Below are 15,360 nucleotides of genomic sequence, written 5' to 3'. Positions count from 1 at the left end.
GCTGGAGACCTGGGTTCGATCCCTGGTTCGGGAAGATCCCCTGGAGAAAGGAATGGCTACCCACTCCAGTATTCTTGCCTGGAGAATTCCATGGACAGAGAAGCCCGGTGGGCTATAGACCATGGGGTCACAGAGAGTCAGACACAACTGAGTGACTAAGCACAAGGTTTTATGGTCACCAAAAGCTAAGACCACCTGAGTTCTAAACCGGATGCTGCAGGGATGTGCTGGTCCTGTCTTTTCTCTGGGCCTTGGTCTTCTCTATAGACTGAAATTCTCTGTGCTTGGATGTGCAGATTCTTAACTGGCTCTTTCCCTCCTTCCCATCCATGTGTGCCCCTCTCTGGAGGGACTCACTGGGCCAGGTGGGTAGAAGAGCAGAAGGAGAGTGTATGCAACAGAGAAAACGGGGGCTTCAAACTGAATGGAGCATTTCTAGGTTTGAGGGAAATGATGGGCTTGGGGGCTAGGGTGTGGCCCCAGAGCTAACAATCCCCAGCAGGGCCGAGTACTCTCAGGGAGGTTGGACACCCAGACTCACCCCTCCAAGCAGCAGACCTTTCTGGCTGAGAGGATAACGGTGTGTTTCTGTGTCTACTTGTCTACAAAATGTAAGCTCTTGGGAGCAGGTACCAAAGGCCTTATATAGACAAGAGTTCAGCAAATGTCGAGTGCAAGAATGCAAGGATGGATGGACAGAAGTTGGATGTTGAGTGTATGTGTGGGTGGTAAATGATGGATAAGTGGATAAATGAATAATAAATGAAAGATGGATAAGTGGTGAAAGTGAAAGTCACTCACTTTTACTTTCAAAAAGTCGTGTCCGACTCTTTGCAACCCCATGGAATTCTCCAGGCCAGAATACTACAGTGGGTAGCTGTTTCCTTCTCCAGGGGATCTTCCCAACCCAGGGAACGAACCCAGGTCTCCCACATTGCAGGCGGATTCTTTACCAGCTGAGCCACCAGGGAAGCCCAGATAAGTGTTGGAAGTATACATAAAGGGGACTTCCCTGGTGGTTCGGTGGTTAAGAATCTACCTTGAAATGCAGGGGACATGGGTTCAATCCCCAGTTGGGGAACTTAAGATCTCACACACAGAGGGGCAACTAAGCCTGTGAGCCAAACTAGAGAGTCTGTGCCACAGTGAAAGACCCCGAATGACCCAACAAAGATTCCTCTTGCCACAACTAAGAGCTGACGCAGCCAAAGAAATTTTTTAAAAAAAGACTGACAGTAGCAAATGTTGGAGAGGGGGTGGAGTAACTATAAATCACACGATGCTGGTGGGAGCATAAAGTGGTTCAACCACTTTGAAAAATCATTAGGCAGTTCCTTTAAAAGTGAAACATTAACCTACTCTGTGACCTGGCAGTTCCACTTCCTAGTATTTATCTCGAGAGAAATAAAAAACATCCACAGAAAGTCTTGCATGCAAATTTCCTTAGCAGCTTTATGCACAATAGCCCCCAAACTAGAAATAGCTGAGGTGTCTATCAACAGGCAGATGTAGGAAAGAACCTTGATACATCCTTGCGATAGAATACCGCTCAACAATAAAAAGGAACCCACTGCAAATATGTGTAACAAAACAGATAGCCAGGATGCGGAGTAAAAGAGCCAGACATAAGACAGTACATGCTGTCTGAATCCTGCTATCTGAAATTCTAATAACACAGGCAGAACTAAACTGTGGTGACAGAAATCCAAAAGTAGCTACTTCTGGGGTGTGGATTGATGAGGAGGGGCACAGGGGAATTCTGGGATGTTGGGGATTTTATCTCAATCAGGGCATATGCATTTATCCACCTCAATCAAACTGTACATTTATGGTCTGTGCTTCCCATTCCCAAATTCCCCTCAAATTTGTAAAACAAATTATGTCTATTAGCGTGTTTTAGTTCTCTACAGCTGCAGAACAAATGATCACAAACTTAGTAGCTCAAAACCAAACCCATTTCTCTCAGTTCTGTGGTCAGAAGTCTGGACTGAGACTTGGCTGTGATCTCTGCACAGAGGTCATGGGCTGAAATCAAGGAGTCAAACTTCTGACCTCGAAGTTCTGGAGATGTCTCTGCTTCCAAGCTCACTCCTATTGTTGGCAAGAGTCAGTTTCTTATAGGAGCGCATCCCTGCTGGCTGGTGGTCAGGGAAGGCTCTCAGCTCCATCCTGTAGCACAGCAGTCTGGCATTCCGTGCCATGTGGTCCCTTCCATCCTTGAGCCAACAGTGATTCACCAAATCGTTCTCCAGCCCCAAATTTCTGACCACTCCTTCTGTGACCAGCCAGAGAAAGCTCTCCATTTTAAGAAGTTCATGTGGGGCCTTCTCCAGTAGTCCAGTGGTTAAGACACTGCCTTCCAATGCAAGGGATGTGGGTTTGATTCCTGGTCGGGGAGCTAAGATCTGACAAGCCTCGGGGCTGCAACTAAGACCCAGTGCAGCCAAATAAAATTGTATAAATTAGATGAATAAGTAAAATAAAGCCTCATGTGATTAGGTAAGGCCCACCTAGAGAATCTCCCTATCTTAAGGTCAGCTATGCCAAAGAGTGGGTGTCCCAGGTGACTCACTGGTAAAGAATCTGGCTGCCAGTACAGGAGGCATGGGTTAGATCCCTGGGTCAGGCAGATCCCCTGGAGAAAGAAATGGCAACCCAGTCCAGTATTCTTGCCTGGAGAATCCCATTGACAGAGGAGCCTGGCAGGCTAGAGTCCATGACGTTGCAAAGGGTCGGACACGACTGAGTGAGTAACACATTCACAGAGGAACATGTCTGATCCTTTTCTGAGGGAAAGTTTTATTTTCAAAGAGAATGGGAAGAGAGGTTGGAAGAAGAAAAAGGAGGGACCAGAAGTCCCAAACCAATTCTTACTCCTCAACTCTTGCCAAGGCCACACTGGACTTGGACACAGGCTTTTTTGCTCTGGGCCAGGACATTTAAGGGGAAGACAAAAACTAGCTGCTGAGGCTACAGTTAGGTTGTCTAAGAGATGTGGTCATTTTGGCCCATGAGATACCTGCAGAGAGACAGTGAGCTGTCCCTGGCTGCTGCCAACCCAGAAGCCATGGCCACCCAGAAGCTCTTCAAGTCAGATGCTATGCAGATGGACAACCATAGCACAGACTGAAGGGCTGAGAGAAGCCAGCAGGGTCCAGTCTGGCTCCGAGCGTGCAGGTCTAGATGCGTTTTCAGAGGCATCTTTAATTTGTGGACCAGGTTGGCTGCCCCTAGGGCTTCCATGGTGGCCTGGCGGGCTACAGTCCGTGAGACCACAAAAAAGTCGGAGACCACTGAGCGCCTAACACTTTCACTTTGACACAACATAGTAGAAACAAGGTATGTACAAAAATAAGCACATGGTATAGGAACAGGTACAGACACAATGCACTCTGCCACTGTATGCATAGTAGTCTAGATTATGGGATGCCTCTGGGCTATGTGTCTGTACAGCAATGTATAAAATGTAACACCAAGTGTGGCTTGTGGTCTGGAGCTCAGTAAGGAGAACTAGATGGAAACCGGACGGCCACGTGGAGAGCGCAGACCTGACTCTTCAGGAACTGTGGTGCGATTCCAGCTCCAGCTTCGACGCTCAGTGACTGACTGTCATTCAAGGGGGCAAGTCACTTCCCCTCTCTGGGCCTCAGTTTCTTTGTTTATAAAATTAGACAGTTGGCCTTTCGTGATTCCTGAGTTTCCTCCCAGCTCTGAGAATCTGTGAGTCTATAAAGACGGTGCTGCACAGAGGTGCAGATGGACCTAGAGTGTGTCATACAGAGTCAAGCAAGTCAGAAAGAGAAAAACAAATTTCATATAATATCACTTGTATGTGGAATCTGGAAAAATGGTACAGATGAACTTATTTGAAAAGCAGAAATAGAGTCACAGATATAGAGAACAAACTTATGGACACCAAAGGGGCAGGAGCAGGGGGGGGAATTGGGCAATTGGGGTAGACAGGTATACACTACTACATATAAAACAGATGACTAACGAGAACCTGCTGGACAGCACAGGGAACTCGACTCAGTGCTCTGCGGTGACCTAAAAGGGAAGGAACTCCAAAAAAGAGGGGATATATGTATACATATCGACGAAGCACTTTGCTGTACAGCAGAAACTAACACAACACGGTAAAGCAGTTATACTCCAATAAAACGTTTTTTTAAAACCGAAAACTGGGGGAGGAGGAGGCAAGGGAGGCAGGCAGCGAAGACAGGGGAAGGGAAGAAAGGGAGGCACAAACAGACCGAACCGTCCTGCCAATAAGACTCCAGATCCCAGTTTTGAAGCACCGCTAAGAACAAACTGATGAAGGCTCTGAATTTTCACACTGGTGGAGCAAGGAGGAGAGACCAGCAGTGTGAAAACGGAGTCCTTCCTGTTCTCGACTGCATTTCCTTTGCAAGTCAAGATAATTAAGCCTCTTGGGAAGTTGGGAAAACATTAACACCTGATATTCTAGTTTAAACTCATTATAAGAGATGTACCAAAGCCTTATTTTAACCAAAGAGTTCTCTCTTGTAGCTTGTCGTTTACCTCTAGAAGGGGATGGGGGAACAAGCATGGAGCTTTGATTTGAGAATCAGGTGTTTTCCTCCAGGCACGGGCATCAGGTCCTCTGCCCACCCTCTGCCCCTGCCACCGCCCTGAGGAGAGCTGCCAGTTCTTCCCGCCACCCCTCCCCGCCCTTTCAGAGCACCACTGGGCAGAGCCTCCTTCTCTGACACCATCAAGGGACCGGTCTCCACTGCCCACCACCTCTGTCACATAGCCCCTCTCCTAGAGCAAAGCTGTTTCCCTGCCCTCAGCCTCCTGGGATCCTCATCTCCATCCTGGGGGCTTGTAGGGAGGCAATTATTGTCCCATTTTGCCAAGAGGGTCTCCCCCATAAGTTCTTAGGGACTTAAAGAACTTGTGTGAAGTGGCTTCTGAGTTTGAAACAAAAGCCACTGTCTCTAAGCTGTCACACCACTTACCAGTTGCATCCAGGGAACCTGGAAGGTCATGTCAGTAGATTCCAGACTGAACAGTGTCCTCTCAATTTAAGTGGGAGGTCATTGGTGACCCCAGAGAGGCAGCCAGCTCCTGTGGGTGCAGCATCCTACTTGCCCTCTCCCTCTGTCCGCAGCTACCGGACCCTGGCCACGGAGCACGAGGCGCTGATGCAAAAATACCTGCACCTGCTGCAGATCGTGGAGACCGAGAAGACGGTGGCCAAGCAGCTGCGGCAGCAGATCGAGGACGGGGAGGTGGAGATCGAGCGACTGAAGGCAGAGGTGACCGCAACCCCGGGAGCAGAGGAGTCTGGCCAGGGATCCCAGCCTCCAACCTCACACCCGGGCTCCCCAGGTTCAGGGAGGCACAGGGTAGGCAGGAGGGACCCTCTCCCAGCCACAGCTATGCCAGCCCCAAACTTAAAATCAGTGATGCTGGCCCAGTAGAAAGGTCGGGTGGTCAGATCTGGGTTCAAAGCCCACCCCTGCCTCTTAACAGCTGCAACCTGAAGCAAGTCCCCCAGTCCCTCTGCACCTCTGTCTATGTTGTTGTTTAGTCGCTAAGTCGTGCCCAACTCTTTGCAACCCCATGGACTGCAGTATACCAGTCTTCCCTGTCCTTCACTATCTCCCAGAGTTTGCTCAAACTCACGTCCTTTGAGTTGATGTTGCCATCCAACCATCTCATCCTCTGTCGTCCACTTCTCCTCCTGCCTTCAATCTTTCCCAGCATCAGGGTCTTTTCTAATGAGTCAGCTCTTTACATCAGGTTGCCAAAGTATTGGAGTTTCAGCTTCAGCATCAGTCCTTCCAATGGATATTCAGGGTTGATTTCCTTTAGGATTGACTGGTTTGATCTCCTTGCTGCCCGAGAGACTCTCAAGAGTCTTCTACAGCACCACAGTTCGAAAGCATCAATTCTTTGGCGCTCAACCTTCTTTCTGAAGAATAGGCTTTTTATCACTAGCTGACAAGGCTGTGAAGATCAAGTGAGGTCACTGATTGGCAAGCTCCTGGTTAATCTTCTGACAACCACATGGACTAAGGGGCAGGTGTGGGGCCAGAGCATGGCTGGTAAGTCCTCAGAGTGTGGGCTCAGGCTCAGCTCCAAGACGATCCCTTCCTTCTGCCTGCCATGGCCATCTGGAGGCTGATTAAGTCTTCCAAAACTTCTAGAACTAGTCTTCTAGTCTTGCTAGGTTAAGTCTTCTAGACCTTCACTACTCAAAGTGTGATATGGCCCATCAGAAATGCAGAACCTGGGGTCTCACCCAGATATCCCGATTCAGAACCTGCACTTTAACAGCATCCCAGCAATTCTCATTTACCTGAGAGATGCTGACTCTCAGCCCACAGATACCCCTCGCCAGCTGTTCACACCTCCACATGATGATCTGATTGCCTCTCACGGCCTCATCTCACCAGGAGGTCACAATGTGTGTTAATTGCTCAGTCATGTCTGACTCTTTGTGACCCCCATGGACTGTAGCCCACCAGGCTCCTCTGTCCATGGGATTCTCTGGGCAAGAATACTGGAGTGGGTTGCCATTCCCTTCTCCAGCGTAGCCTCCTGACCCAGGGATCGAACCCCGGTCTCCCACGTTGTGGGCAGATTCATTACCATCTGAGCCATCAGGGGAGCCCCCCAAAATGCAGGGGCATCAATTCTTCAGCACTCAGCCTTTTTTATTGTCCAGCTCTCACATCCATACATGACTACTGGAAAAAATCATAGCTTTGACTGTACGGACCTTTGTAGGCTACAGTCCATAGGGTCCCATAGAGTTGGACAAGACTGAGTGACTAGGCACACACGCACAGGGAACTGTATCCCACATGTTGCTAGACAAGATCAAAAAACTTAAGGAAAAAAAAAGGGAGGAAGAACTGAGCTGTGTGGCAGCTATCTGAAAAACAAGAATTACAAAGGTCTTAGTAAAACCTTGGCAGTTAACAAAGAGGAAAACACCTGGGTTAATTCCACCGTGAATGATGGCTCTGACTAAATGCATTCTGGACTAAACACACTGCCTCTTGAGAGGGAGCAGGATGGGGCAGAAACCGATGCACCCTGTCTCAAAGTTGGGGTGGCAAGCGGGGTTTTCCTCTGATGGATTAAGGAAGCCAGACCACTGGTGGCGAGTGGACAGGGTCCAGCAGAGACACCTGGCTTTGAGCCTGGTCAGGCAGCCGAAGCTAGACTCTAGCCAGTGACTTGGGCATGAGCCAAAGTCCCCACCCTGCGTGGCCTTCATTGACAAGGGTCAACTGAGCAGACCCTGGACATCTAGCAAGCAAACTGAGGTCCAAAGCAGAGCCATCTCCAGAAGAGACCGGCCAGGGTCAGAGAAAGGCTGCCTCCGTGGGCTCACCTGACCCTTGCTCCAGGCAGAGATGGGCCATAGCCCAGGACTTGTGCGGGCTTGCAACTCGCAGGCTTGCAACTCCCTCACTAGAGCTTTGCCCCCCACCCCAGACCTGATGATCCTTGAACAGAGGCTCCAAGGCTGCCAGTGCTACTGTGCATGCAGCATAGTGCCTGACCTAATTGCATCTATTTTTTGCCCTGGTCCCTGCTGAGTGGATGTCCTGGAATGCCTCTTTCTGAGACAAGTGCCAGGTTTAAATACAGGACGGACACACACACACAGCACATGCACACACACAACCCACCATGCTAAAGAAAAAAAAAAAAAGTGGTTCCACGTGCAAAGCTCAAAAGTAGCAAAGAAAGCAGAAGGTGATAATAATCAGGTCAAATGTGGGCATTGACTGGGCATTCCTGCATCTCTCAGCTCTCTAAGAGCCTGCCTGTGCGTGTGTGTGTTCGCATGTATTCCTCAGCCCTTTAAAATACAGATCAAAGAACCAGCCTTTATTTCACTGTGCAGATGTTCCCAGAGAATCGAAATAAAAGGTGGGGGGTGGGGGAGAAAGAAGAAAAGCCTGTGTCGGCGCTGAATATGTCTCAGTTAGATATTTTCAGCCGCTCTTCAAGCATAGGCTGGGGTAATTTTAGCAACCCGCGAGTGGAGAGCGGGTAACTGTTCCATTTTGCTTTCAGAGTGCTCAATTCGCTCAATTGTGAGAGCCCATTCATTCTGCAGTTCAGCAAGTGGCCTTGAGGGGACAGAGCCACGTGCGCTGAAGAGGAGCGGAGGCTTTGTGGTGGTGTTTGTGGAGTCCCCTGGGCTGTGTGGGGCTCAGTGACTGTGGCGTTTTCCTGTGGTTGAGGTTTTTGTCACTGCTGTGGTTCTAACCCTTCTCTAATTAACTTATTTCTGTAGCCAATGAATATCTGTCAGACACCAGCCCCACACTAGGCACCCGGAACCCATGAATGAATGAAACGGTATGGTCCTTCCCCTATAGATACCATAGTCGTGATGGAATACACAGGCAGTATCAGCATTTTCGGGCTTCCCAGGTGGTAAAGAATCCGCTTGCCACTGCAGGAGACCAAGAGACACGTGTTCAATCCCTGGGTCGGGAAGATTCCCTGGAGAGGGAAATGGCAACCCACTCCAGTATTCTTGCCTGGAGAATCCCATTGACAGAGGAGCTTGGCAGGCTACAGTCCATAGAGTTGCAAAGAGTCAGACACAACTGAAGTGACTTAGTATGCATGCATGTCAGCATTTTCACGAGAAAGTTCGAAGCCCTGGGAGCCCTGGTGAGGGATCCCCAGCAGAAACTTGTGGACTCTGGGGTGGCGTGATGGAGCCCCACCAGGGAGGCTGCACCACTGGCCTGTCCACCTGAGATTGCCTGAGGCCCCCGGCCACAGTGTGGCTTAAGGCGCCTCTTCTGGGTGATACTGTGTTGGCTTTATTCTTGCAGCTGGGCAGACCTGTCTGATCCCAAATCTGGCAAATATAGATTCTTAGATCAGCTCCAACGCTCATTTAAAGGGCTGTTCCATTTTTCTAGGCCAGCAGTTCCCAGGCTGTGTTCCAAAGAGAGCTCCAAGTCAGAGAAGTCTTCAGGGTTGTCCCGGGAGGGGACAGCCAAGCCAGCAGCACTTCCAGCTGAAGTCCTGCTGGGGTTCCAGGACAGTTTTGTTTGAAAAAACAAAGGGACTACCCAAGTGTCCATTGATGGGTGAATGGATCGAAAAATAGGGTTTGTATATACAATGGATGTCTTCCCTGGTGGCTCAGCGGTCAAGAATCCGCCTGCCAGTGCTTGAGAACAGTTTGATCCCTGGGTCAGAAAGATCCCCTGGAGAAGGAAATGGCAACCCACTCCAGTATTCTTCCCCAGAAAATCCCATGGACAGAGGAGCCTGGCAGACTACAGTCCATGGAGTTGCTAAGAGTTAGACCCTACTGACCAACAAAACAACAATACAGTGGATATTACTCAACCTTACAAAGGAAGGGAAGTCTGACACCTGGTATGACACAGGTGAAACTTATGCTGGTGAAATAAGGCAGACACAGGTAGACAAATACTGTCCGATTCCACTTAGGCAAGGTACCTAGAGACCAGATTCACAGAAAGTAGAATGGTGGGTGCCAGGGGCTGGGGAGTTAGTGTTTAAATGGGGACAGAGTTGGGGAGGATGAGAAAGTTCTGGAGACAGATGGTGCAGATGGTTGCACAGCAGTGCGAATGAACTTGATGCTACTGAGCTGTGCACTTAAAACTGGTTAAAACAGTAAATTTTATGTTATGTCTATTTTACCACAATAGAAATTCGAAGATAAAGAGACTGAAGGTTTAGGAAGCAAGGAAGATGATCACAGATTTGGACCAAAGCTCCCAGATTACAAAGGGATTGCCTGCAGCCCTGAGGGTGCCCCGCCCAGGGTCACTCAGAGTCAGATCCCAGCTGCTCTGGACCCGGGTGGACGGGCACCAGGTCCAGTGCTCACTCACAGATGTCCGGCTTGTGACCTCGGGCGGACAGGAGCTGCAGTACCCCTGGCCTCACGGAGTGCGTGGGAGGGCACTTGCCCACCACGCTGCGCCTGGTGGTGCCTGGAGTGGTGGGACTTCCGCCCGCTGCCGCAGCCCCCCCCCCACCCCCAGCAGCTGACCCATGTCTCTGTTGCAGATCGCATCTCTGCTCAAGGACAATGAGCGCATCCAGTCCACCCAGACTGTCACCCCCAACGACGAAGACAGTGACATCAAAAAAATCAAGAAGGTCTGTACCGTCCCTCAGGGCTGGCGAAGCTGCCCCGGTCCTCTTTAGAGAGCCCCACCCCCGCACAGCCCCGTGTCCACAGCGTCCACCTGCTGCCCCCCTGCTCCCAGTGTGGCCTTCCACTTCCACTCCAAAGGCAGAACCAATAGCCCTCATCTCCTACCGGCACCTTGTCGAGCCATTTCTTCCGGCTGTTTCTGTGAGGTAGGGTGGTTCAGCCCATTTGATAGATAGGAAAACCCAGGCCCCAAAAGGTGAAAGAGTGGATTGAGCCCGGGCAGGAGCCCAGGCTGTGAGACTCGTAGCTGAGAGCTTTCTTCACGACCCTGGGCAGATTCAGCGAGACCCCAGGCCGCTCTTCCATCCTCCAAACCTTGCGTGCCTGACCGCCCCGCCTCACCCCAGCCACTGTCCTGCAAACACTGCCTCTCCCAACTGTACCCTTCGGTCCCCAGCAGAGGTTAGCATGGGAACCGACCTCTGTGACGCACCAGGGTTGGTCCAGCTGGTTTTACTCTTTTGGAGTCCAGAAGGGGTGAACATCTCAGGAGGTACCAGAAAACTGCCCAGTGGCGGGGATACTGACCAGCATCATGGGCCACCCTGTGCAGGGGAAGAACATGGTCTGTGTTTGCAGCTGGCCAGACTTGAAGCAGGGGAGCCTGACTCACCCTAAGAAAAACAAGTGAAACCAGAAAACCCTCCTTGTCAAGAGCATAAAAGGACCCCAGCACCATACAGACCAGAAGCTGCAAACTGGCTTCCCACAGGCCAAGTTCAGCCTCCCAGCGTGTTTGGGGTTTTTAGCCCATACGGTGTTTTTTTTCCCCCCTTTTTAATGTGTTGCCGGTGCTATAAACGCTAAACATTTCACATTAAAAAAAAAAAAACTCTGTATTTCTGGTTACTCAGAAATAGAAAGAGCTAACATCCCTTACACACTTTCTATGTGCCAGACACTATTCTAGGAGATGTATGCAGATTAATCTCTTCCGAACTGAGAGCCCTCTGGAGTTTGATTATTGTCTGCATTTCACAGATGAGGGTACAGAAGCCCATAAGGGCAAAGTGACTTGCTTAGGTCACACAGCCAGGTATTGGCAAAGCGACATTTCAACCCTGGCCGCTGAGCTCCAGAGCCCACATCTTCGGTCACTGGGACACACCATCTCTTGGAAAAGCAGGAGGTCTCGCAGCCCCGGGCCTGCCTCCTGCCCACAGTGTCTGCTGGCCCTAGGCCAGCTGCCTGCCCACCTATGATCCATAGGACCCCCTGGTACCCCATGGACATTGGGACTTGCCACTAGTGCCACCAGGGGTCTGAGCCAAGCCCTACCCACACAGGGATGTGCTGTCTGCCTTGTCTTCCATGGCCCCACTGGACTTCCTGGCCCATTTTGATAGCCATTCTGGTGGGAACATTTTGTTAAATCCAGCTGAAATGCACTGTCCTCCTTTTATTGTCACCCTTCCGGGGCCTCTGAGCAAGCCCCTCACCCTTTATCCAGAGAGGCTTCTTATCTTCAGAGAGCTGTTGTGACGAAGTCAAGCCGCTCCTCCCCAGGGCAGACGGCCCTGGCCACAGGTCTGCACTCGGAAGGCCACACTTTCTGTTCACGGCCAGTGCCCTTTTCAGCTGATAGTATGTTGATGAGCACCTCAGCAGGCAGCCCCTGGATCCCCAGAATCCCCGCTCCGACCCAGCACCACGCAGCACCTTTGTTCCTGGGGCCCTGGGCCCTCCCCGTGCAGCCCCTGAGCTAGCCCACAACTCAGCAGCAGGAATGGTGAGGAGCCTTGATTGGAAGCATGCAGATCTTCACACAGTCCTCTGAGTCTGGGAATCAAGGCCCTTCCCAAGTTCTCGCCAAAACGAGGCCAAGCCAAGCAGCCCAACTCAAGTCACCGTGTTCATTTCTCCCCGTGGAGGCAGAGGAGAGCCTCTGGTGCCTGCTGATGAGGTCCAAGCATAAGATGAACTCATCTGCCATATTCAGTTCAATGTGATAATCGCCCTCTGTCCAGACAAGCTTAAATTGAAACTTCAGGGCTCTCAGGCCAGTCATTAGATGAGAAGTGTGAGCTCCACCTGGCACAGCCTGGCAGCTCTCTCTTCTCGAGTCCCCTCCCATGGTGGGGACTTGGAGCCACATTTTCCCTCCGTCTGGTGATGCTACCAGAGAAACCTGGGGGACCTGGTTTGAACACAGAGGTCTGGGATGGGGCCTGGGGTTGGCATTTCTGACAGAATCTCAGGAGATGCTGAAGCTGCCTGTCCGGGAACCACACACTTTGAGTCTGGCCATCATCTCCTTAGCCTCAGGGCACAGATGGAGAGTGGACTCGGAGGGCCTCGAGGTCGCGCCCAGCACCACGCAGGCAGGGGCACCAGGCCTACCTTTGCCTGAGCTCTTTCCCTAAGCACAGGGGACGACAGAGCCTTGGTCCTGGAAGGACCCGGGCAGCAGAGGCTGATGGGCGGCTCTCCCCCGGTCTCGGCGCCCAGGTGCAGAGCTTCCTGCGGGGCTGGCTATGCCGGCGCAAGTGGAAGACCATCATCCAGGACTACATCCGGTCACCGCACGCAGACAGCATGCGCAAGAGGAACCAGGTGGTGTTCAGCATGCTGGAGGCCGAGGCCGAGTACGTGCAGCAGCTGCACATCCTGGTGAACAACTTCCTGCGCCCACTGCGGATGGCCGCCAGCTCCAAGAAGCCCCCCATCACGCACGACGACGTCAGCAGCATCTTCCTGAACAGGTGAGCACCTGAACCTCGGTCCCTGCCTGCACCCCACCACCACCACCACCACCACCACTTCCTCGAAGTGCTTGGCCAAGGCGGGAGGAGGGAGCCTGGCCAGCACTGAACTTGAGCGCAAGCCCTCCTCTAGTTCCCACCAAGTGCTGAGGAGGAAACTGAGCCCAGAGAGGAAGGAGCCCTCCTGAGGCCCCGGGCCTAGAAGCCAGTGTTCTGACCCTTATGGGCAGGATATGGATAGAGGCCCACAGAGTAGATGTCTAAACTCAGGGGTTCAGCTGGGGCAATGTCGGGAGACGTTTTTGATTGTCAGAACTTGGTGAGGGGGTTCGGGGGAGAGTTTGCAAGTAGCATCTAGTGGGTAGAGGTCAGAGATGATGCTCAACATCCTACAGTGCACAGAGCAGTTCCCGCCCCCCCAGCAAAGAATTATTCCACCAGAAATAATCGTGCCAATACCCTGGTGGTCCAGTGGTTAAGACACTGAGCTCCCACTGCAAGGGGTGCAGATTTGATCCCCGGTCAGGGAGCTAAGATCCTATGCACCAGAAAAAAATCAATCAATAAAAATAATCAAGCCAAGGTTGAGAAACCCTGGATTAAATGTTTCCTGTATTGAGAGGCAGGTTCATTACCACTGGCACCACGTGGGACAGGAGTTGAACTAAATGTTTACAAGTTACAAATCAAGCTACAAAAAACCAAGCATGTTCCTTTCCTCTACCTTAATAGCACCGTCATAATGATCAAGAAACAGGTCTAAATTTTTAGAATTCTCAGGCTCGTTAGAGTTCAGCTCTGTACCGTGTTACGCACATGCCATATGAAAGTGGTCACTTTTCCCAAATGGTGACCCTGGGTGTTTGTGTGGGATTGGAAGTGCCTCAAAAGGCTGAGCTGACGGTTGCCCTTCTGCTGTCCACCTCTTTTGAAAAGGGCAGTCTTAGGAAGTGGTTTAAAGGAGCTTTGTGGTAGCCAATAAAATGGAGTAAACTAGGTAAAAGCAACAAACATAAAAACATCAACAGAGCGCTATTTACAAACGATTCTCACCTAGGAATTAACGTAAATCATATGTGCTCCAGGTTATTCGTTCAGCTGCACTTCCTTTAGCATAGTCATCGTTCAGTCACTTCACTAGTTCCAGCTGCCTCATCCAGGTATTATGCAGAGATGTTTGGGACCCAGGGTCACCTCCCCTGGGCCCTGCTCTGCCCCTTTACCTGCCAGGGTGCTGTAGCAAGTTTAAGGACTTATGTATCACCTGGGAGGAGATGGGGGAGCCAGGGGACGCAGGTCTGATTTTGAGAGGTTGAGCTGAGATGCTGAAGGTGGCTGGGAGAAGGACCAGGCTGACCTCATGGATGTGGAGGAGATGTCAGGGTACAGGGACACGGTAGAGGTGGGAGCAGAAGGAGGGGAGCGGCTTCTAGCCTCAGAAAACCTTGTAGAAACTGAATCACTGGGCCTTACAAAATTGCTTTATTTTAATGTATTTAATTGGCTGTGCCAGGTCTTAGTTGCAGTATGTGGGATCTTCCTTGTGACATTCAGGCTCCTAGCTGCAGCATGTGGGCTCTAGTTCCCTGACCAGGGATAGAACCCAGGCCCCTGATTTGGGAGCACAGAGTCTTAACCACTGGACCAGTTGGGAAGTCCTGAACATGACTGCCTTCTTATCGTTCATACCTCAGCACATGACCCACTGTGTGCATAGGACAGTATAAACGTCACTGTCTTAACCACTTTGCTTTTTGTGAGCAGAGACCAGCTTAATTGATTTTTTCATTAAAAAATAGCAGCACTGCACAGCTTCTGTGCATGACTGAATGTTCTGGACTGCCCTCACCACATTAAGCTTTGCAGGGCCGGCTTCATGCCAGGCTCTCTGAGCACTTGGCCCGAGTGATTTCCGATCCTGGGAGATGCCCCATCAGGCTGGCATCAGAGCTCAGAGAGGTGATGGATGGGACATTCTCAGGGTTCCAGTGGGCTGTGACTTTAATTCAGTTCCATTTTACATCAAGGCCTCTGCTTGCCCCTGCTGCCCTATTAAATGATGGGCTGGATCTTCACTTACCCCATCCTCCTTTTCCCCAACGCGTGCTCATCACAACCCAGGTCTTGGCACGCACTGCCCCCACCCACTTCTGCACTATTGAGAACTTTCTGTTGCGTGTGAACCCAGCCTCCCCTCTTGCTGGGTAAGTGCCTCCCCTCTTGCTGGGTAAGTGCTGTGAATCTCTGGGGTCTCCCTGCCTTGGACCACAGCACAGAGGTCCGTGTGTGCCACAGGCCAAGGGCAGAGGCTGCCAGCCCACTCACTAGAAGGCATTTCTACACGTGACTTCCCCCTGGGTTTGCTTTTAGGCCAAAATGAATTCAATGATTCAGCCACACTAGAAACCTGATGCTACTTTGGTGATTTCATTTGCCAGAGCTCCTTAA

The 15,360-nt window shown here is 51.1% G+C and overlaps 1 protein-coding gene across 2 annotated transcripts in view; it reads left to right on the top strand.

Moving 5' to 3' along the window:
* RASGRF1 (Ras protein specific guanine nucleotide releasing factor 1) overlaps positions 1-15,360 on the top strand; it is a 101,126-nt gene that overhangs the window by 24,383 nt on the left and 61,383 nt on the right. For both annotated transcript variants that reach the window (XM_005889762.2, XM_070358415.1), the window contains exons 3-5: positions 5,135-5,282; positions 10,060-10,152; positions 12,659-12,912. In XM_005889762.2, the coding sequence (XP_005889824.1) occupies positions 5,135-5,282; positions 10,060-10,152; positions 12,659-12,912 (495 nt within the window). The remainder of the gene's footprint in view (positions 1-5,134; positions 5,283-10,059; positions 10,153-12,658; positions 12,913-15,360) is intronic.

The sequence above is a fragment of the Bos mutus genome, chromosome 21 (assembly GCF_027580195.1).
Source record: "Bos mutus isolate GX-2022 chromosome 21, NWIPB_WYAK_1.1, whole genome shotgun sequence".
Classification (NCBI taxonomy): domain Eukaryota; kingdom Metazoa; phylum Chordata; class Mammalia; order Artiodactyla; family Bovidae; genus Bos; species Bos mutus.
This window is presented reverse-complemented; position numbering and strand designations above follow the sequence as displayed.